A 24564-nucleotide genomic window follows, 5' to 3' on the forward strand; every position below is an offset into this window, starting at 1 on the left:
TAGACAGGTCTTTCACCCTCATTTAAAGTTATGAAAATATTACTGAGTAATAGTAAACATAAGTAATTCATACACCATTTAAAATTTGACTTCTATTTTATTCGATTCACATGCAAGGACTTCACTATGGCAACTATGTATTCAGCCATTGTCATTGTTTATGCCATTTGGTAATGAGATTAAAAAGTATTTTAAATGCGTCCTTTAATTCTCTTCTAAATTTAGTCTGGGTCCCTGCATAAATACACGTATTGGTGCAAGAACTGAGAAGTTGTAACATATATCCGCATTCCTGGAGGATAAATTTTGGGTCATTAGCATTGGAACCGATTGAATAATTGCTGCCTGAAATTTGAACAAATAAGAAATTTATAACATAGGCCAACCACAATAAGAGGAAACTTCCCGAGATGGCAAAGAGTAAAATAATGGACTTTCGGCGACTTTCCATCTCTGTGTCACTCTGATTCTTACCATTGCTTTTTGCTCGAAGTCTCCGACGGGCTCTGCTGGCCAACAGGATATGTCTAACAGTTATAATATTGAGCAGTAAAATTAAAATGAAAGGAAGACAAGGGGTTAGTATACGATCCAGCCAGTCATATACTCTCCATGCAATTAAATTGTAATTGCTTGCTTTTATACTGCAATTCCAGGGTACATTATCAATCATATACATTGGCTCAAATATGAAATAAAAAGGAATGTTTTTTACACAGCACATCAAGCATATGATTGTTATCACCACAGCTGCTGTTTTCTCCGTGCAGTATTTTGTTTTGAGTTCCTGGCAGCAAATGGCTAGGAACCGATCGAAGGTGAAAGCAACGGTTAACCAAACAGAACTGTCTCTGGAAGCACAACTGAGAACAATAACGAGGCTACATCCTGGGGTAGTAGAAAGGAAACTAGCAGGAAAATAAATAGCACGAAGTCGACTTAATATCACAGCAGTGATAATAACCAAGAGATCTGTCACCGCCATCGATATCAAATACTGTGTAATGCACTTGGATAAACCACACTTTCCACGGCAGAGAATCACAATTGTTGCCAAATTAGCTGTAAGTAAATTACAGAGAAGAAGCATGAATTATTGATCATTTCCCAGTCTGTTTCAAGCAAAATGATTTTGAAATCTATGTTGTTGATATTTTATGCATTACTAATGTTGAGAGCTATATCAACATATTACTGGAGATGCTCATTGGACTTGAAATGTTAACTTCAGTTTCTCTTCAGAATGCTGCCAGTCCTGCTGAGATTTTTTTCCCAAAACTTTATGATTTTGTTTCTGGCTTCCAGTATTCTCAGTTTTATGAATTTCAAATCAATACATTACTGCTTATATATTATAATACTATTATATTATTATATATTATAATATATTATAATACATTACTGCTTATATATTACATTCTATATGATCTAAAGAAAATGCTACTGATGCAGTGACACTTATAATCAAGTGCAACATTTTTATAATTGATTCATACCTTTGTTATTCTTTTATGCAGTTGTTTAACTTCGGGAACATTCAAACAACACTGTCCAATCACTAGCCAATGTTAGCAAGTTTTGAGAAGATTTGTAGCTCAGGTTGAGCTTTTGGATGTAGGTTTGCTCGCTGAGCTTGGAGGTTCATTTTCAGACATTTTGTTACCTTACTAGGTAACATCTTCAGTGGGCCTCAGGCGAAGCAATGCTGAAAATTCCTGCTTTCTATTTATATGTTTGGGTTTCTTTGGGTTGGTGATATCATTTCCTGTGGTGATGTTATTTCCTGTGGTGAAGTCACTTCCTGTTCCTTTTCTCAGAGGGTGATAGATGCGGTCTAACTCGATGTGTTTGTTGATAGAGTTCCAGTTGGAAATCCATGCTTTTAGGAATTCTCATGTGCGTCTTTGTTTGGCTTGTCCTTGAATGGATGTGTTGGCCCAGTCGAAGTGGTGTCCTTCCTTATCTGTATTTGAGCTTAAACATGTGTTGCTAGAAAAGCGCAGCAGGTCAGGCAGCATCAAAGGAGCAGGAGAATCAACGGTTTTTCAGGCATTTAAATAAATTTAAACAGAAACCTTTACGTTTCCTGTCTCTGCATGTCGAGATCCCACCTTTCCTTCTCCTACACTGTCTCTTTTTTTGGTATCTGATTTGACCTCAATACACATGGGTGTTTGGATCCTTTGATGCTGCCTGACCTGCTGCGCTTTTCCAGCAACACATTTTTAAGCTCTGATCTCCAGCATCTGCAGTCCTCACTTTCTCCTTATCTGTATTTGAGGATACTAGTGAGAAAGGGTCATGTCTTTTTGTGGGTAGTTGGTGTTCATGTATCCTGGTGGCTAGTTTTCTGCCTGTTTGTCCAATGTAGTGTTTGCTATAGTCCTGGCACGATATTTTGTAAATGACGTTGGTTGTGCTCATTGTCTGTATCGGGTCTTCCAAGTTCATTAGCTGTTGTTTCAGTGTGTTGGCAGGTTTGTGGGCTATCGTGATGTCAAGGGGACTGAGTAGTCTGGCAGTCATTTCCAAGCTGTCTTTGATGTAGGGGAGAGTGGCATTTATCTGCTTGTTTAGATTTGTTGCTGAGAAATCGGTAGACTGTGTTCATTGAGTACCCATTCTTTTTGACTACGCGGTTTAGGTGATTTTCCTCTGCTCTGCATAGTTCTACTGTGCTGCAGTATGTGTTGGCTGATTGAAATAATGTTTTGGTGCAGCTTTGCTTGTAGATTTTGGGATGATTGCTTCTGTAGTTCAATATTTGGTCTGTGTGTGTTGTTTTTCTGTAGACGCTAACTTGAAGTTCCCCATTGGCTGTTCGCTTTACTGTGACATCTAGGAATGACAGTTTGTTGTTATTTTCCTCTTATTTAGTAAATTTTATGCCAGTAAGGATATTACTGATGGTCCTGAAGGTTTCCTCTAACTTGTTTCGTTTAGTAATGACAAAGGTGTCAGACAAATAGCGGACCCAGATTTTGGGTTGGATGGTTGGCAGAGCTGTTTGCTCAAGTCTCTGCATTACTGCCTCTGCTAAGAACCCTGATATCCAATTTCTATCAACATCCATTTCCACTGCCACAGACCCTTTTGACATTTCAGCTTCCTACATGCTAAATTATGCCTTACTCGCTACAAGGAGATGTCTCACTCCATTTTTAACTTTGTTTTTTTAAAAAAAATCTTATTTAATTTCCAAAACAGTTCATATATTAGATTGCCTTGAAATAGCAGCAACTGAATTATGTTAAAGCCTTCAACACGATAGAAAAAGGCAGAAATAATGATTGTTTACTAAATAAGTTAATTAATTTGTAGGCATTGTGAGCAATGACAATAAAATGTATCTCAATGACAGCGGAATCAAGATATTGAGGGAAAACATTACATACTTAACAACAATTTCACAGTAAATATTTGAAATGATGAGTGTGCAGTAAAAATAGGCAATGAATGAAATAAGGCTTCTGAACAAATATATCTGCCATCAGTTCATTTACATTGCTGCAACTCACCAGTTTATGTCTGTTATATCAGTGTTAATGGGTCCAAATTCTTGAAATAGCTCCCTAATCATATTGCAGAACGAATTGACTGCAAAGTTTCAAGAAGGCAGCACAATAGTTATAATACAACTTTGAATGGAAGCAGTTATGGACAATGATTGAATAGTATCAAGGTGCATAAATTCTCAGGGCCTGATGGATCAATCCTAGAACACTGAGTGGTCAAGGGAATTGATTTCTGTGGCCTTGACAGTGATATTTTTATTTTGTTTTAGTTACATGAAATCTCTCAGAAGAATGAACAGTAGCCAGTGTTGTTCCTTGCTCAAGAAGGGCAATAGGGATAATCCTGGAAATTATAGGCAAAGGAGCATTACTTCAGTAGTAGGGAAATTATTGGAGAAGATTCTTAGGGACACAATGTATTTCTAAGTTGAAAAAAACGTTCAATCTAGAATATTTAATAGTGAAATGCTGTTCACCCTGCCTGATGCATGAGTTTGCCTTTTCTATCTTGACAGAGGTCTACATCCCATCCATTGTGGAAGTGAACAATGCACTTGACATTATATACAATGCTATGTGCAGTATTGAATCAGGATATCTCAAGGCCTTGTTTATGGTAGCAGGTGACTTCAACCAGGCCAACATCAATAATATGGTAGCAAAATATCACCAGCACATCTATCCTATCAGAAGTCTGAACATCCTTGAGAATTGCTTTACAAGCACCAAAACTGCCTACCACTCCATCTCCCATCCATATTTTGGAAAATTAGACCACAACACTGTGCTCCCTTTAAGGCTTGCAAGCAGAAATTAAAGCTTATGGACCCAATTTGGAAAGTCATGCAATGTTGGCTTGAGGAAAAAGAAGGGCTTCTGTGGAACTGCTTAGATTTAGTGGTATATATTCAAGAATTCAGTGACCAACCTAAATGAGCATGCCACTACCGTAACAGACTTCATGAGTAAGAGCGTAAATGACGACCTCATAAGAAATTAATCAAAATGTTCCCCAACCAGAAAGCATGGCTGAGTCAGGAGAACCACTCTGTATTGTAGTCCATGACTGAGACAATCAAGTCAGGGACCCTGACCTACAGAGGATATGCAGGGACCGCCTTCACAAGACCATCATGGATGCCAAGAGGCAATATCAAACTAAGCTGAAGACCCAGACTAACCACGTGTCCACCCCAAGTTTGTTGCAAGGATTAACGTTATAGCAGGTCACACAGTGAATTCAAACAGAATTGTGAGCAACAGTGCATTCCTACCTCATGAGCACAATGCACTGTACACTCACTTTGAACAGAAGGGCAATGAAACAATATCACCTGTTCTAACAGCCTCGAATACATCTGTACATTCGGTCACTGCTAGATCATCATCTTCAAGGTGAACTCACCAAATGTGAAGGGCCAAAGGAATGCTGTATGGACCACAGGCAGAAGCATCTGTAGACATCTTTAGCCTCTTGTTACTACGATCTTGTGTCTTCAACTGCTGCAGGAAGCCCACCATCATCGCAGTGCAGGTGAAGAATCATAGAGCATGCATCAATGACGGCAGCCCGGTGTCTCTAATATCCATAATTCTGAAATGTTTCAGGAAGTGGGCCACGGCTTACATCAAGCCAGCCACCCAGATCAACTTGATCCCTTGCAATTCACCTACTAGTGCAAATAGCCCACGGCTAATGCCAGCTCCCAGGCCCTACACGCATCACTGGAGCATCCCTTGGGTGACACGTTAGCTTAGTCATTAGCAGCTGCCTCACAGCGTCAGTGATCTGAGATTGATTTCACATTCAGGTGACTGTGTGTGTGTGGAGTTTGCATACTCTCCCCATGACTGTGTGGCTTTTATGTGGGTGTTGTGCTTTCCTCCCACAGTCCAAAACTGCGCAGATTTGGCAATGCTAAATTGCCCATAGCATCCAGGGATGTGTAGGTTGGGTGGATTAGCCAAGGAAAACGTAGGGTATGAGTGGGATTCTCTTCAGAGAATTGGGCTGGGTTTAATGGGCTGAATGCCCCTCTTCCACACGATAGGGATTCTATTATATTCTATGATTCTATTTGGACACTAAGGATACCCGTAAATCAGGCTCGTTCTTATTGACTGCAGCTCCCCTTAAATACCATATTAACAAACTCATCTTTATCCTCCGGAGGCCAGGTCTCTGCTCTATAGAGGAGAGCCTCTATAATAGGATTCTCGACTTCCTGACCAAAGAACTGCCATCAGGAAGGATAGATTATGACACCTCCTTCACGATAATCCTTAACACTGGTTCTCCGCAAAGCTGTGTACTCAGCTCCCTATTAACTTTTGATATGCACATGACTGTGTGGCTAAATTCCATGCCAACTCTGTTCACATGTTTGCTGACAACACCGTCATTGTAGTTGGGTCTCAAGATAGAGTACAAGAAAGATACGGAATGCTTAGTGGCATGGTGTAAAGACAATAATCACTCCATCAAATTCAGCAAAATTAAAGAGCTGGTGATTGACTTCCAGAATTTCAGTGGAAGGCACACCTCTGTCTGCATCAATTGTGCTAACTGGGGATGGTCAAGACCTTCAAGATCCTGGGAAAATGATCACCAACAATCTGTCCTGATCTACACATTTTGACACTATAATTAAGAAAGCACAACATTCCTCTTGCAGTACTAGCTATCCGGGTTCGATTCTAGACTTGGGCGACTGTCTGTGTGCATTTTGCACATTCTCCTTGTGTCTGTTCCGGTTTCCTCCCACAGTCCAAGGATGTGCAGGTCAGGTGAATTGGCCATGCTAAATTGCCCATAGTAATAGGTGCATTAGTAGGGGAATGGGTCTGGGTGGGTAACTCTTCAGAGCGTCGGTGTGTGCTTGTTGGGCCAAAGGGCCTTTTTCTGCACTGTAGGTAATCTAAGCTAAAAAGTATCTTAAAAATTTCTATAGATGCATCGTAGAAAACATCCTGTCAGGATACGTCACAGCATGGCGTGGTAACTGCTGTTCCCAAGGTGCAAGAAACTACAGGCAGATGTGAACACAGCACAGTCCATCACACAAAGCAGCCTCTCATCTATTAACATCATCTATACTTTGACTGAATCAGGAAAGCAACCAGTATAATCAAAGAGACTCCCACCTCGATTATACATTCTCCCACCCTCTTCCATCATGCAGAACATAAAGAAGTTTGAATACACATTCAAAAAGACTCAAGAACAACCTCTTCATTGTTGTTATCAGACTTTTGCATGGATATTTTAAATGTTAATGCTTATCTCTCTGCATTTCTGCACACCTGTATCAATGCATCCTGCGCTCTGTCTGTTAACATGATGCACTTGTACAGTACAATCTGCCTATAAAGCACATAAAACAACCCTTTTCACTGAATTACAGCAGATGTGACAGTAACAGATCAAATTAATCAAGAATTGACTTAATACAGTCAGCATTAATTTGTGTGGGGAACATCCTGTCTTACAAATTATATTGAGTTATTGGAAGAAGTAACAGTGATGTTTGATGAGGGTCAGTTGACCGATGTTGTCTGCATGGAATTCACGAAAAAATATTTGACAGGATTCCTTATGGTGGATTGGTTCAGAAGTGTAAGTCCCATGGGACTTATGGTGATTCGGTAAGACGTTTGCACATTTGGTTTGCTTATAGAAGACGGGGGTAGTTATGGAGGCATAGATTTCTAAATGGAGGTCTGTGATCAGTTGTGTTCCACAGGGATCAGTACTGGGACTTCTGTTTGTAATTCATGTACGTGATTTTATTGAAAATGTCAGTGACCTGATTAGTATGTTTGCAGATGACATGCAAATTGATGGAGTCGTAATTAATAAGGACATTTGTCAAAAGTTACAGCAGGACATAGATCAATTGGAAAGTTGTGCAGAGAAATGTAAAATGGAGTTCAAGTGTGAATTGAAGCATTTGGAATGGTCAAGTTCAACAGGAAACTATATGTTAGATCTCTTAGAAACATTGAAATAACAGTAGGTTTTGGGTTAGACATCCATTGCTCCCTCAACATGGTAACCAAGTTGGCTAATGTGGCAAAGAAGGCAAATGACATGCTTACTGTCCTCAGTAGGCAAAGTTAAGAATCACACAATACTCAGTTATAGTCCAATAGATTAGTTTGGAAGTACTAACTTTTGGAGCACTGCTCCTTCTTCATGTGGTTGTGGAGTACAAGATCGTAGGACACAGAATTTATAGCAAACATTTACACAGTGATGCAATTGAAATTATATATTGAAAAAGACCTGGATTTTTCGAATCTTTTAGAATGGCCATGTTGGTTTCAATTCTTCCATATGTAAATAACAGAACATTTTTTAAAGTTATGTTCTCAAGTGAACATTAGTAATAGTTGCCATGTCATCTCAGGTAATGCAATGGAGGTGTGAGGTGCCCTGTGTGGGACTGTCTGTGCTCCAATATTCAGATTGATTCTATTTCTAAAAAACCTTCAGTGGATTCATGCAGTTTTTGAGCAAAATAAAATATAATTCTGTGAGTAGACATTCACCCCACAAATGTTTATGTATGAGTGTGCACGTGGCTGTGTATGTTGGGGGGGAAGGGTATGAGTGTCTGTGAGAAAGTACGTGTATGCGTGTGAGTGTGAGTGTAAAGGGGTATAAGAGGGTGTGTGTATGGGTGTGAGTGTGGGTGTGTATGAGTGTATGAGAGAGAGCTTGTGTATGAGAGAGGGTCTGCATGAGTTTATGCGTCTGTACATGTGTGTGCATATGTGTGTGTGCGTTTGTGTGTGTATGTGAGAGTGAGAGAGAGAGAGAGTGTGTGTGTAGTGCAGTGGGGGTCACCTGTAGTGTGACATGAACCCAATGTCCTGGTTGAGGCCATCCTGATGGGTACCGAACTTGGTTATCAGCCTCTGTTTGGCCACTTTGCATTGTTGCCTGTCCCAAAGTCCACCTTGAAGGATGATCATGTCCCTGACAGCTGACGTATTCTCCAACTGGGAGGGAACATTCCTGTCTGTTGATTGTTGTGCAGTATCTATTCATCTGTTGCCGTAGCCTTACAGCTTACTGTAAGGAAGTGTACCGAGAAATAAACAACCAGAAACACTATAGGCAACTACGGGCTGATCCGACCAAAGAACACACCCATGAACGAAAAACATTGATCAGAACTTTGGATCCAGTCCTTCAGAGTTCCCTACATATCGTCATCCCATGTCATTCTCATGTAGGTGACTTCTACTGTTTTCCAAAGATACACAAAGCCAACACACCAGGACGTCCCATTGTATCAGGCAATTGGACCCTGTGAGAACCTCTCTAGCTATGTCGAAGGAATCTTGAAACCCATTGTACAGGGGACCTCCAGTTTCTGTCGTGACACCAGAGATTTATTACAGAAACTCATCACTCATGCACCAGTTGAATTGGGAACATTCTTCGTCACAACGGACGTTTCAGCACTCCACATCAGCATCCCCCACAATGACATGATCACGTCAACAGCCTCAATACTTAACACCACCAACTGCCAATCTCTACACACCGTCCTACAACTCATCCACTTTATTCTCGACCACAATGTCTTTACCTTTAGCAACTAGTTCTTGATACCGACACATGGAACAGCCATGGGGACCAAATTTGCACGCCAATATGCCAACAGTTCATACAAGACTTCTTCTCCATGCAGGATCTCCAATCAACATGATACACTCGGTATATTAATGACATTTTCTTCCTCTCATCCATGTTGAGAAGTCACTGAAACAACTACACAGTGTTTCATCAAACCATCAAATACATCATGGACTACTCTTTAGCATATGTCTCATTACTGGACACATTCATCTCCACCAAGGATGATGACCTCACCACCTCAGCACCTCACTCTACTGCAAACCCACGGATAACCTCACGATGATACACTTCTCCAGCTTCCATCCAAAACATATTAAAACATCCATCCCCTATGGACACACCCTTTGCAAATGTATGATCTGTTCAGATGAGAAGGAATGTAACGGGACTTGTCGTCATAAGAATGGGGTACAATGCTCAACTGCCAATTCTGACGTGCCACAGCAAGAAACTGGAATGAACTCCTCAGGAGACATATACAAACTGCAACGGACAGGGACCCCTTCATTGTCCAGTACTTCCAAGAGCTGAAAAACTATGACATGTTCTTCGCAGCCTGCAAAGAGCATGAGCACCTCACTAAAACCTTCCTCTTGCCTCCTTTTCGCCTTTCAACAACAACCAAACCTTAAACAGATCATTGTTCACAGCAAACTGCCCGATTTTCAGGTCAATACCATACAAAACTGTCACGGCAGATGCTGCAAGATGAGTCAGTGTCGACATGGATACAACCATTACACGTGGGGACACCACACACCACGTACATGGCAGGTACTCATGTGACTTGGCAAATGTTGTTTACCTCATACGCTGTAGGCAAAGATGCGCTGAGGCATGGTACATTGGTGAGACCAAACAAAAGCTATGGCATCAGATGAATGGACACTATTAAACAATCGACAGACAGGAGTGTTCCCTCCGAGTCGGATAACACTTCAGCCGTCTGCGACATTTGACTTTGGACCTTCGGGTGACCATCCTCCAAGGTAAACTTTGGGACAGGCAACAATGCAAAGTGGCCAAGCAAAGGCTGATAGCCAAGTTCGGTACCCACTACAGGTGCACCACTGCACTACACTCTCTCTCTCTCTCACACACACACACCCCTATAGACTCTAACACTCATGCAGACCTTCTCTCATATGCAGCTCTCTCCCATACACTCACACATATACACACACACACACACTCTCACACAAACACTCATATCCCCCCCACACACACACATTATAGACAATAGACAATAGGTGCAGGAGGAGGCCATTCAGCCCTTCGAGCCTGCACCGCCATTCATATATATATATATATATATATATAAGTTTATGGGGTGAATTTGTATTTGCAGAATTACACTTTATTTTGCTCAAACTGTAATCCATATAAGCCTCTGTAAATCCCTATCTTAGAAATAGAATTTGTCTGAACATCGGGGCACAGACAGCCCCACACAGGGCTCCTCATACCTCAAATCTGAGATGAGATGGCACCTGTTCTCAAAGTTCACTTGAGAACGTAAATTAAAAAAAAGGTTCTGAGATTTATAAATGAAAGAATTTATATATGAAAGCAACTTCGACATTCTCCTAATTTGTAATGCAATCTCCTGCCTCAGGCAAACTATCTGTGTGGAGTTTTCACATTCTCCCCGTGTCTGTGTGGGTTTCCTCCAGGGTGCTCCGGTTTCCTTCCACAGTCCAAAAATGTGCAGGTTAGGTGAATTGGCCATGCTAAATTGTCCGTAGTGTTAGGTGAAGGGGTAAATGTAGGGGAATGGGTCTGGGTGGGTTGCTCTTCGGAGGGTCGGTGTGGACATGTTGGGCCTGTTTCCACACTGTAAATAATCTAATAAAATATATTATTTACATCCTTCGTTATCCTACCCAAAACATTTAAAGTCTGGAATGTTGAATTGGAACAACACATCCATCCAAGGACAAGCCAAACAAACACATGCACGAGAATTCCGAGAAGCATGACATTCCAACCGGTACTCTCTCAACAAACACATCGAGTTAGACTCCACCTACCAACCCCTGAGAAAAGGAACAGGAAGTTACTTCATCACAGGAAATAACATCATCATAGAAAATGACGTCACCAACCCAAAGAAACCCAAACATATAAATAGAAAGCAGGAATTTTCAGCATTGCTTCACATGAATTCCAGTGAAGCAGTTACCTAGTAAGGTAACAAAACGTCTGGAAATGAACCTCCAAGCTCAGCGAGCAACCTACATCCAAAAGCTCAACTTCTCAACACTCTTCTCAAAACTCACTTGAATTGCCTACCCTGCCTTTCTCTTAAACAGGCTTCTATACAGGCAGATTCTGCACTCATCTGCCTGACGTATTGTACACTTTGCAAAAAAATAAATGTACTTCACACAGCAACATGTGTCATTTTCTTTCAACTGGCCCTCGCCTTTACTTCCTATTAAAGTGATCTGATTTAACCTTTATCTTCTCCTCAATGACTCTAGTTGCTGTTCTGTTTCCATCCGCTGTTCCACAGTAATTCAAACCCAACTGACTAGTAGCAAGTCTCCCTGCAAACGTGTTCGTGCCCCTCTAGTTCAGAAACAAGCCATCCTTGTGGATGCTCCTTCCCTGAAAGAGATCACAATGATCCATCTTAGGCCCTCACAACTCCATCAGCTCTTTAGTCACACGCTCAAATATAGTATCTCCATATTTCTGGCCTTGCAAGCATGTGGCATAGGGATTAAAACCCCAGAGGTCCTGCTTTCAATCATTCTATCCAGCTCCCTAATTTATGTTTGCAGGACATCATATCTTCCTGTTTATATCTTCAGCACCAATGTGGTCCATGATACTTGGCTGTTCATCCTTCCCTTTGACAACACCTAATGACTGCTCAGAGACATCCTTGACCCGAGCAATAGTGAAGCAATACACATATGATGTCTTGCTTGCGGCCACCTGAATGTCTATCTGTGTCCTTAACTACAATGTTCCCAAAGCTTATCTCTCACCAATACTTGTACCCTCCTTTTTGTACAACAGAATCAACCATGGTGCCACTGATCTGGCTGCTGACGTCATCTTCCCTTGTTAAGCCATACCTAGCACTCCACCCCAGAATAATACACATCTGTATATACGTGTGAAAAGGAACAGCCACATGGGATTCCTAGACTGCCTTTTTGCCTTTCCTGGCTGCCACTTATCAATCTGGCTGAACGTTTCACGTGACCACACCCCTCAAACTTCCATCCAGAAATTTCCTGCCTCTTCAATGCTCCATCCCGTGTTCAACTGCTGTTCTAACAAATCTATGTTCTGAAAGGAAATTCAGGTCAATACATTTCTTGTCGAGCAAATGACTAAGATATTTGACTTTTCCCTGATCTCACACTCTCTCAGGATGAACATACCATTTTAGTAACTGCAATTACTACTGTTATAGAAACTATCATATTAAAAGAAATTTCAATTCCATACCTTGCTGTACATCAATGCTATTTGCCCTCCTCAGCAAAGCCTGATGATCATGGAAGTCCATACTTTGGCCTCAACAGCAGCCTTTTTATCTCAAGCTCGAGATTACCTCCCTTTTATATGCTGTCAGTAAGAACTCAAAGTTCTCCCAACGATTTCTCAGTTCCTTCTCACTACTACTTTCTATTGGATGCTCTTCTTCCAGTTGAACACTAAATTCGTGCAGAATCCTCCTCTACTACTTCTCTCTACCACATTCACCATGAATGAAGGAAAAAGATAAAATAAGCACCAAACCAGCTGTGTTTTATCTCAGTGAAATAATGAAGATTAGTAAGAATGCAATGAACAGTAGAGGTCAAGGAATTGAATGCAGTCAAGATTGACTCTCAACTGCACTTAGAAACGGCCTTGCTAACCACTTAGTTGTATCAAACACTACAAAGTCTCAACAGAGAAATGAAACCGAATGGAGCACCTTCCATCAATCAAAGGACTCAAAAAGATAAAGGCATAAACAGCCCTACAGATCCTGCAAAGTCCTCCTTACTCTCTTCTGGAGGGTAGAGCCAATATTGGGAGAGCTATCTCAATGACTGTTAAAGCAACATCCTGAAAAAGTCATACTCATGGAATCATATCTGAAAATGTCCCCGAGAGTGCCATCACTATTGCTGAATATGTCCTGTCAACAGACAGGACAGACCAAGCAGTGATGGGTGATTTCAATTTCCATCACCAACAATAGCTCAGTAGCAACATTACTAGTCGGGCTGAGCGTATCCTAAAGAACATAGCTATGAGACTGGATCTATGGCAGCTAGTGAATGAACAGAAAAGAGGACATAAAACATACTTGACCTCATCCTTGCCAATCTTCTGTCTTTTGAAGCTGTGATGACACTGTCTCTTTGACAAGGTTATGTTGTCTTTGTTTTTTTTCAACAGGATTCATAAAGGCAGAGGTTCTTATACGTCTGGAATTATCTTCTTGAAAAGTTTTAAGTATTTTTGAGAAAACATGTATGTTTTCTGAAGGGGAATGGCCAGTTCTCCCAGTGCAGGGTTTGGTTTTAGCAAGCACTCTATAATTGAAGCTGCGGGTCAAAAACAAACAGCTCCATATTGATTTTTCTCTCTCACTCTGACATCTATCCTGTAAGAACCTGTATTTGATTTTAACTATTCTTGTCAAGGGAAAGTTTATAGGAATGTTGCAAATATTTGGAGCAGCATCATTAATATGCTGTAGAGTAGATTCGGTTTTCAGTAAGTTAAACTATTCTAAATTTGGTTCTTTACTTTGTGTTTCTGGTAGTAGTCTGTAAATAAATTATATTTTGTGTAAAACTGAGTTATAGGGCCAGCTGCGTCACTTCTGGAATATCCTCTCTACATCTGCATAAACAACTCGTGAACTTAGGATCTGGGCTGCCTACTTGAAATGTTTTGAGGGTGGTCTGGCTTGCTCCATAACAACGTACCTGCCACTGACAGTATTGGTAAGAGTGACCACCCCATACTTGCTTTTGAAGCGAAATCTTGCCTTCAAACGGAGAAAGCCCTCAATGTGTTGTGTGTCACTATCACCATCTTAAATGGGACAGACCTCGAGCATATCTAGCAACTCAAGGTTAAGTATTCAAGAGGTAATGTGGGCCATTTACAGAAATAGATTCGTACTCAAGTACAATCCACAACAGCTGGCTCAGGATAGTGCCCAATCAACCATTGCAATCGAGTGACGAGTTCAACACTGCTTCAGTGGAGAGTGCAGGAGGATATGCTCGGAGCAGCACCAGGCATACCGAAAATTGAAGTGGCAAGGTGATGAAAATATCAAACAGGATTACTTTCATGCTGAAATAAGGAGCAAACAATCAACAGAGCTAAGCTAGCCCACAGAAAGAACATCAGCTCCAAATCTAGTTATGGATGGTGGTGAACAATTAAACAATGTCACGGGGAGAGGTGACTCTGCAAATATCTTCATCCTCAAAGATGGTAGAGTCCAACACAACAGTATAAAAAATAGGCTGAAGCTTTTGCAACAATCAGAAAAGTCGAGGTAATGATCCATCTTGGCCTCCTTCACTCGTCCCTCACATTATACATACCAATCTGTAGCTAATTCAGTTCATTCCACATACAGTCACAGAGTCATAGAGATGTACAGCATGGAAACAGACCCTTCGGTCCAACCTGTCCATGCTGACCAGATATCTCAAACCAATCTAGTCCCACCTGCCAGCACCCTGCCCATATCCCTCCAAACCCTTCCTATTCATATACCCATCCAAATGCCTCTTAAATGTTGCAATTGTACCAGCCTCCACCACTTCCTCGGCAGCTCATTCCATACACGTACCACCCTCTGTGTGAAGAAGTTGCCCCTGAGGTCTCTTTTATATCTTTCTCCTCTCACCCAAAACCTATGCCCTCTAGGTCTGGACTCCCTGACCCTAGGGGAAAAGACTTTGCCTATTTATCCTATTCATGCCCCTCATAATTTTGTAAACCTCTATACGGTCACCCGTCAGCTTCCGCGCTCCAGGGAAAACAGCCCCAGCCTGTTCAGCCTCTCCCTATACCTCAAATCCTCCAACCCTGGCAACATCCTTGTAAGGATAATAAATAAATTGTATAAGGCATAGTATACTGCATTTTCTATGGGCGCTGACAAAATTCCTACAATAATCATGATAACTTCTGCTTTAGAACTTGCCATTTCACAGAGTCAAGGTCTTCGAGAACAGCTACAACTCTGGAATCCAACGAATAATGTGGAAAATTGTCTAATTATGTCCTGTACACAGAAATGTGCGCAAATCCAATTACCAGCATATTAGGCTACTCATAATCATCAGTAACGAAATGGAATGTGTCTACCAGATCCATTCAATGTCTGACCTCATATATGGACAAAAGAGAAGACTTCCAGAGGTGAACTGAGAGTGACAGCCTTTATTATCAAAGCCACATTTTATGAATATATCATCAAGTAGCTCTAGCAAAACTGAAATCAATGAATATTGGGGGCAAACGCTCGTTGATTAGTATCATTACTGGCACACAGGCAGATGCTTGTGATTGTTGGAAGTGAGTCATCTGAGCTCCAGAACATCTCTGCAGGAGGTCTTAAAGGTTGTGTCTAAGTCCCACCCAGATACTTCATTAGTGACTTTCATAGCAAGGTCAGAAGAAGGGGTGTTCACTAATGATTGCACAATGTTCAGCACCATTTGTGACTTCTCAGTTACCGAAACAGTCCATGTTCAATTGCAACAAGATCTGGCCATTATCCAGGCTGACAAGTGGCCAGTGATATTTATGCCACACAAATGCCAGGCAAAGAGAATCTCCAATAAGTGATGATCTAATCACCGTGTTTGACATTCAATGATGGTATCATCACTAAATCACCCAAAACATGCATCCATAAATGACCAGACACTCAACTAGACTCGACAGATACACACAGTGGCCACAAGAACAAGTCAGAGGCAGAACTACTGCAGTGAGTAACCCAATCTTGATTCCCCCAAAACTTGACAACCGTCTTCATCACACAATTCAGGAGTGTAATGAAATATTCCCCACTTGGCTGGATGAATGCAGCTCCAACAAGACTCAAGAAACTTGACACCATAGAAGACAAAACAGCCTGTTCCATTGGCATTGCATCCACAAGCATCTAGCTCCCCACCAACAATGTTCAAAATCAAAAGCATACACTATCGACAAGATGCACTGCAGAAATGCACCAAAAATCCTTAGAAAATATCTACCAAACCCATGATCACTTCCATCTGGAGAGAAGAGGACAATAGGGAAACTGGTGTATCACCACCTGAAGGTGCCCCACCAAGCCAATCACCATGCTGACTTGGAAATATATCACCATTCCTTCACTGATGATTGACCAAGATCCCATAACAGGATTATGCATCAAACTTGATCATGTGGATTGCAGCTTTTCAAAATAGCAGCTCACCAACACCGCCCAATGGCAAGTCAGAACAGACATGAAATATGCCACCCCCACCCTCCGACCCTGACCTCTGTCAAATAATATATTTGTATATCAATATGTTAGGCTGTATAAGTAAAAGAGAGAATATGATTTAAGGAATTATACATGGAGATGAGCAGTTAACAATGATTTAATAAAATTGTTCAATGCAAAACTGATGTCAGCCAATGTGCAGGTAAGAGAACAAGACTGCTGAAATTACTTAACATAACAGATGCTGCAATCCTGATGACCGAGACAGTAACGGAAAGAGGAACAGCAATATCGAACAAAGGACAATATATTCTCACAGTCTATTGTTTTCAGATCAAAACTAAATGTGAAAAATAAATATTATTCTGTGCATTTTAATTTGCTGTTCTGATGACCTAATTCACTCTGTCTTTTTTTATATACAGGATAGTACAGTTTGCAATATTAATTCACTTGTAAAAGGACGGGTGACATCTATTGAAATACGAAGGATAATCAAGCAAGAAAATTGATGTTAGAATGTTAGTTAATTAATTTGAATCCAACGTGAACAGGTCAGACCATTAACAGCACAAGTAGATATTTATAGCATTGCAAAGCACTCAGAATAAAATTCAGAAGGGCGCTGTGAGGAAAATGTATTCAATACGATAAGTCCCGACTAATGCATCTAACACTCCGGCCAACCTAACATAGCCAATTTACCTCACCTGCACATCTTTGGACTGTGGGCAGAAACAAGAGCAGCTGGAGAAAACTCGCACAGAAGCATGTGCAACCTTCATACAGGCAGTGGCTCCAGGCCAGAACCGAGCCTGGGTCTGATCGCACTGTCAGGTGGTAGAGCTAACCACTGAACCACCATTCCACTCATGGCTATGCTCTATGAGGTTACACAGTTAAATAGTGGTGCTTTTCCAGCACCACTCTGATCTAAACTTACATAGTTAAATGTCCAATGCCTTGGTACTCCTTTCATTAAAGACATTACCTAGGACTCCAAAAGCTGCGAGAAGTGAATAATAAATGGCAAATGCTGGTCCATTTCCTGGTGCATGCATTTTCTGTGAGAGCAATGCACTGGTGCATTGTGTCCTCCCAAAGCAGCACCATGCCTCGAGCATTTATATCTGATTTTCACCTCAAGGGGACCAATTAGTCTGGAACATTGTCAGAGTTAGTGACAGTACTTTGAACAAACAAATTAATGCATTCACATTCACGCTTACATTAAAACGTACTGAAATTAAGTGGCAGATGGAATTCAATTTAGATAAATGTGAGGTGCTGCATTTTGGGAAAGCAAATCTTAGCAGGACTTATACACTTAATAGTAAGGTCCTAGGGAGTGTTGCTGAACAAAGAGACCTTGGAGTGCAGGTTATTAGCTCCTTGAAAGTCGAGTCACAGGTAGATAGGATAGTGAAGAAGGCGTTTGGTATACTTTCCTTTATTGGTCAGAGTATAGAGTACAGGAGTTGGGAGGTCATGTTGCGGCTGTACAGGACATTGGTTAGGCCACTGTTAGAATATTGCGTGCAATTCTGGTATCCTTCCTATCGGAAAAATGTTGTGAAACTTGAAAGGGTTCAGAAAGGATTTACAAGGATGTCGCCAGGGTTGGAGGATTTGAGCTATAGGGAGAGGCTGAACAAGCTGGGGCTGTTTTCCCTGGAGCGCGGAGGCTGAGGGTTGACCTTATTGAGATTTACAAAATTATGAAAATTATGAGGGGCATTAGATGACTTACAATTAGATTAGATTACTTACAGTGTGGAAACAGGCCCTTCCGCCCAACAAGTCCACACCGACCTGCCAAAATGCAACCCACCTAGTCCCATTCCCCTAGAATATTTTCCATCAACTACCACTCACTGCCTTCTTCCAGAAAGCCAGTTTCTAATCCAAACTGCTAAATCACCCTCAATTCCATGCCTCTGCACTTTCTCCATCAGCCTACCATGTGGAACCTTATCAAAGGCTTTACTGAAGTCCAAGTGTACCACGTCAACTGCCCTACCCTCATCGACATGCTTTGTCACCTTCTCAAAAAACTCAGTGAGGTTTGTGAGACACGATCTGGCCTTGACTATTTCAGATAGCATGTTGGCTATCTGAAACCAAATTGTTGCTTGCTAGATGATTATAAATCTTATCTCTTATAATTCTTTCCAAAACCTTTCCTACAACAGATGTAAGGCTCACTGGTCTATAATTACCTGGATCATCTCTGCTGCCCTTCTTGAACAAGAGCACAACATGTGTAATACTCCAGTCTTTGAGGAGAAAGTGAGGTCTGCAGATGCTGGAGATCAGAGCTGAAAATGCATTGCTGGAAAAGTGCAGCAGGTCAGGCAGCATCCAGGGAACAGGAGAATCGACGTTTCGGGCATAAGCCCTTCTTCAGGATTCCTGAATAAGGGCTTATGCCCGAAACGTTGATTCTCCTGTTCCCTGGATGCTGCCTGACCTGCTGCGCTTTTCCAGCAACACATTTTCAGCTAATACTCCAGTCCTCAGGTATTAAACCCCTTGACTATGATGACTTAAATATCAAAGCCAAAGGCTCTGTTATCTCCTTGCTAGCTTACCAGAGAATCTTCGGATAAATCCCATCTGTCCAAGGGGACTTGTCTACATTCACTCCTTCAAGAATTGATAACACCTGTGTGTAACTAACATCAATCCTTTCTAGTCTAATATCTCGTACCCCATTTTTCTCCTCTACAATATCCTCCTTTTCCTGAGTGAAAACCGATGAGAAATATTAATTTAGCACCTCTCAGATTTTTAAAGGGTCCATACTCAACTTCCTACTTCTGTCTTTGATTGGCCCTATTCCTACCCTAATCATCCTTTTATTCCTCACATACCCATAGAAAGCTTTAGGGTTCTCCTTTATTCTATTTGCTCAAGACTGCTCGTGTCCTCTCTTTGCTCTTCTTAACTCTCTCTTTAAATCCTTCCTAGCTGATCTGTAATTCTCCATCCCCTCATCTGTACCATCTTACCTCATCAACACATAAGCCTCTTTCTTCTCCTTCACAAGAGATGCAATTTCTGTAATAAACCATGGATCCCTTACCTTATAACTTCCTCCCTGCCTGACAGGGACATACCTATCAAGGACACACAATATCTGTTCCTTAAACCAGCTTCACATTTCAATTGTCTGCATCCCCTGTATTTTGCTACCCTATTCTATGCATCCTAATTCTTGCCTAATCACATTATAATTGCTCTTGCCCCACTGATAACTCTTGAACTGTGGCATGAACCTATCCCTTTCCATCACTAAACTAAATGTAACTGAATTATGGTCACTCTCCCCAAAGTGCTCACCAAGAACAAAACCAAACACCTGGCCTGGTTCATTACCAAGCACCAGATCCAGTGTGGCCTCCCCTCTTGCCGGCCCTTCGACATAATGTGTCAGGAAACCCTCCTCTATACATTGGACAAAAACAGATCTAACGGACGTACTAGAGCTGTAACATTTTCAGTCAATGCTGGGCAAGTTAAAGTCCCCCATAATGACCACCTTTTCCTTTCACTCCTACCCAGGATAATGTTGCTAATCTTCTCTTCCACCTCCCTGGAACTCTGAGGAGACCTATAAAAAACTCCAAGAAACTCCAAGACCTCTCCTCTCCTGTTTCTAACCTCAGTCCACAATACCTCAGTAGACGAGTCCTCATCCAAAGTTCTCTCAGCCACCGTTGTACTATCTTTGACAGCAAGGCCCTTCTTTTAGTGCCTTGCCTGTTTTTAATGAAAGATCTAAACCCTGGAACCTGCAACATCCATTCCTCACCCTGCTCTATCCATGTCTCCAAAATGGCACCACCATCGAAGTCCAGGTACCTATCCATGCTGCAAGCTCGCATACTTTAATTTAGATACTTCTGGTGTTGAAGTAGACACACTTCAAACCAGTTTGCTGCCTGCCAGCATATTCCTGTGACCCTGAAATCCTGTCCCTGTCGTTCCTACTCTCATCCTCCTATGCATTGCAGCTACACCTCTGGTTCCCATCCTACTGCTGAGCTAGTTTAAACCCACCCGAATAGCACCCGCAAATTTCCCACCAAGGATATTAGTACCCCTCTGGTTCAAGTGAAGACCGTCCTGTTTGTACAGGTCCTACCTTCCCCAAAAGGAGCCCCAATTATCCATCTGTACCATCTTGCCTCATCAACACATAAGCCTCTTTCTTCTTCTTCCCTCCCTCCTGCACCATCCTTGCAGCCACATGTTTAGCTGATGTCTCTCCCTATTCCTTGCCTCACTATCATGTGGCACGGGTAACAAACCAGAGATAACAACGCTGTTTGTTCTAGCTCTCAGCTTCCACCCTAGCTCCCTGAAATCCTGCCTTACATCCCTATCCCTCTTTCTACCTCTATTGTTGGTACCTACATGGACAACGACTTGAGGCTGGTCACCCTCTCCCTTCAGGATCCCAAAGATACGATCCGAGACATCACGGACCCTGGCACCTGGGAGGCAACACACTAACCGCGAGTCTTGTTCATTCCCTACAAACATTTTATCTGAGCCTCTAACTATTGACTAGCACTCTCCTCTTTTCCCTCCTTCCCTTCTGTGCAACAGGGACAGGCTCTGTGCCAGACACCTGGGCCCCACTGCTTGCCCCTGGTAAGTCGTCCCCTCAACACCTCAACAGTATCCAAAACGGTACACATGTTTTTCAGGGGAACGACCACAGGGGATCCCTCCACTGACTGTTTTTCCCCTTTAGCTTTCTTCTTGCCTGGGAGTAACTACTTCCCTGTGACTCCTACCTATCACGGTCTTGGAGGAGCGAGAGTTGGGTGCATTTTCTGCAGATGTACTTGGATGGGACACTATTGGTGTCCCTCACCTCAAACATCATGCAGGAGGAACATTGTTGTCCCTGCACTGCCATCCCTGCTAGTCCCCTAGTTACAAAGTTAAAAAGAGGGACTTACCTGATATGTCCCTGGTCTTTAAGGTTAGAGGAGGTGGTTGTGTGGGAGGCCCTACAAAGGTAGGGTCTCGGGTTGAGAAAACACTGACTTATATAGCAGGATGGAAATAAAAATAAGAAGTCCATCCTTTCCCAAAAACCTCTGCTCTCTGACTTCAAATTTAAAAGCACAAATCAGTGACTCAGTTGCTGCCGCCACTGAAAAACAGAAATGGAGGACTCCCGCCCTCGTGGTAAGTTCTTAAAGGCTCAAAATCAGTGACTCACTGCTCCCGGCAGTCCCCTGGTGTTAGCTCCCGCCCTTCGAGTTGCTGTTGCTGCTACCGCTGCAAAGCAAAATGCATCACGTCTCTTTTGCCAGCCTCAAACTCCATCTGCCATTCGTCTACCCAAATCTTTAATCTATCTATATTCTGCAGTAGTCTCTGACAGTCTCCTTCTGTATTCACGACTCCACCAATCTTTGTGTCATTTGCAAACTTGTTAATCACACCACCGATACCTTCCTCCAGATCATTTCTGTATAACACAAACATCAATGATCCCAGCACGGATCCCTGTGAAACACCACCAGTCACAATTCTCCATTTTGAGAAACTCCATTCCACTACAACTCTCTGTTTCCTGTTGCCCAGCCTGTCCTCCATCCATCTAGCGAGTACACCCTGGAACCCATGCAACTTCAACTTCTCCATCAGCCTATCATGAGGAACCTCATCAATTCTGGATTCAGGTACTGGAGAAGTCTACAGAGACAGGGATGGTTTTCGCGATTGAATGCAGTTAGTAATATTGTAGACACTGGGTGAGGTGACAGGGCTAGCAACGGTCGTTCAGTCTGAAGGAGGTTCCAGATACAGACAGCTGTAGGGACTGAAATTGGACACAGCAATCAAGAGGGTGTCACTGGTCCATGGATGGATTTCATGGCTTTTAGAGGTTACAGAGTTAGAAGGGTCAGTTGTGATGGGAGGTAGAATTAAGGAAGAATGTAGTGATGGGAGAAGTTCACAGAAACAGAGGAGATTGCAGAGACCGGATGAGATTGCAGACATGGGGAGGGATGGTGGCTTCAGAACACTATAAAGAAGGAAGGGTTGAAGGATTAAAGTAGGTCACACAGGCAGGAAAGGCTGGAGGGACAGGAGGAGTATATATAGACAGCAAGGTCAGTAGGGACGATAAAGTTTAGATTAGATTACTTACTTATATTAGATTACTTACAGTGTGGAAACAGGCCCTTCGGCCCAACAAGTTGTGAGACACTATAAGACAGGAGGCAGGAATGTTATAGAGACTGGAGAAAGTTACAGTGATGTCATGTGCTGTAAGGGGCTAGAATAAGGTGCACAGATGGGGAGGTTGGTGGAGGCTGCAGAATGTTATACTGAGAGTGTAGGTACTGGACAAGATGACAGAAATAGGGATTATTGTCATAACTGGAGGTGGAGATGGCAGAGATTGGAAATGATTTGGAGACTGCAGTAATTTACTGAGGTAGGAAGGGTAGTCAGCATTGGAATAGGTTTCAAATATATCGAGGGATTGTTGGGAGAAGAGGGAGCTCACAGAGATAGGAAGTTTGTTTAATGCATTTTTGGGCTTGGGCGTCACTGGCTGGCCAGCATTGATAGCCCATCCCTATTTGCCCTTGAGAAGGTGGTGGTGAGATGCCATCTTGAATTGCTGCTGTCCACTTGTTGTGGGTTGACCCACAATTCCAGCAGGGAGGGAGTTCCAGAATTTTGACCCAATGACTGTAAAGGAACGACAGTATATTTCCAAGTCAGGGTGATGAGTAGCTTGGAGGGGAACTTGCAGGTAGTGGCGTTCCCAAGTACTTGCTGCACTTGTCCTTCTAGATGGAAGTGGTCATGGGTTTGGAAGGTACTGTCTCAGGATCTTTGGTGAATTTCAGCAGTGCGTCTTGTAGATAGCACACACTGCTGCCACTGAGCGCTGGTGGTGGAGGAATGTTTGTAGATGTGGTGCCAATCAAGCGGGTTGCTTTGTGCTGGATGGTGTCAAACTTCTTGAGTGCTGTTGGAGCTGCACCCATCCAGGCAAGTGGGGAGTATTCCATCACCCTCCTCACATGTGCCTTGTAGAGAGTGGATAGAATGTGGGGAGTCAGGAGGTGAGATATTCACCACAGTAACCCTAGTGTCTGACATTCTCTTGTAGCCACTGTTTTTATGTGGGGAGTCAATTTGAATTTCTGGCTATTGGTAACCCCAAGGATGCTGACAGTGGGGGATTTAGTGATGGTAATACCAATGAATGTCAATGAACGGTGGTTAGACTGTCTCTTATTGGTGATGGTCATTGTTTGGCAATTGTGTGACGCGTCTGTTATTGCTATTGTCTACCCAAGCCTGAATGTTGTCCAGATCTTGTTTCATTTGAGCATGGATTGCTTCAGTATCTTAGGAGTTGCGAATGCTGCTGAACATTGTTCATCTTTGGTGAACATCCCTAATTCTGATCTTATGACAGAGGGAACGTCATTGATGAAGTAGCTGAAGATCATTGGGCTTAGGACACTGAGAGACTCCTGCAGAGATGTCCTAGAGCTGAGATGACTCACCCTCCACAACCGCAACCGTCTTCCTTTGTGCCAGGGATGACTTGAACCAGTGGAGTGTTTGCCCCCCCATACCAATTGCTTCTAATTTTGCCAGGGCTCCTTGATGCTATAGTTGGTCAAATGCAGCCTTGATGTCAAGGTCTGTCACTCACACCTCACCTATGGAATTCAGCTCTTTTGTTCATGTTTGAACTGAGGCTGTAATGAGATCGGGAGCTGAGTGACCCTGGCAAACCCCAAACTGGGTGACACTGAGCAGGTTGTTGCTGAGCAGGTGCTGTTTGATAACCCTGTCGATGATGCCTTCCATCACTTTACTGATGATGGAGAGTGGACAGATTAGGCGGTAATTAGCTGGGTTGGATTTGTCCT

The 24564-nt window shown here is 42.4% G+C and overlaps 1 protein-coding gene across 1 annotated transcript; it reads right to left on the bottom strand.

The window, feature by feature from the left end:
• Positions 1 to 151: 151 nt before the first annotated feature.
• LOC148142762 (putative G protein-coupled receptor 139) lies at positions 152 to 17694 on the bottom strand. Its single transcript, XM_087976212.1, has 2 exons — positions 17625 to 17694; positions 152 to 1062 (listed from the first exon to the last, which is right to left on the bottom strand). The coding sequence occupies exons 1-2, from the start codon at positions 17692 to 17694 to the stop codon at positions 152 to 154; spliced, it is 981 nt and encodes a 326-aa protein (XP_087832338.1).
• Positions 17695 to 24564: the final 6870 nt, after the last annotated feature.

The sequence above is a fragment of the Chiloscyllium plagiosum genome, unplaced genomic scaffold, assembly GCF_037043375.1.
Source record: "Chiloscyllium plagiosum isolate Xiang-an unplaced genomic scaffold, Cpla_swu_hap1 HiC_scaffold_28, whole genome shotgun sequence".
NCBI classification, from domain to species: domain Eukaryota; kingdom Metazoa; phylum Chordata; class Chondrichthyes; order Orectolobiformes; family Hemiscylliidae; genus Chiloscyllium; species Chiloscyllium plagiosum.

Coding starts and splice junctions, on each gene's coding strand:
- LOC148142762 (XM_087976212.1), bottom strand. CDS start 17,694: ATGCATGCACCAGGAAATGGACCAGCATTTGCCATTTATTATTCACTT. Junction 1,063..17,624: donor CGCAGCTTTTGGAGTCCTAG/GTAATGTCTTTA, acceptor ATTTACTTACAG/CTAATTTGGCAACAATTGTG.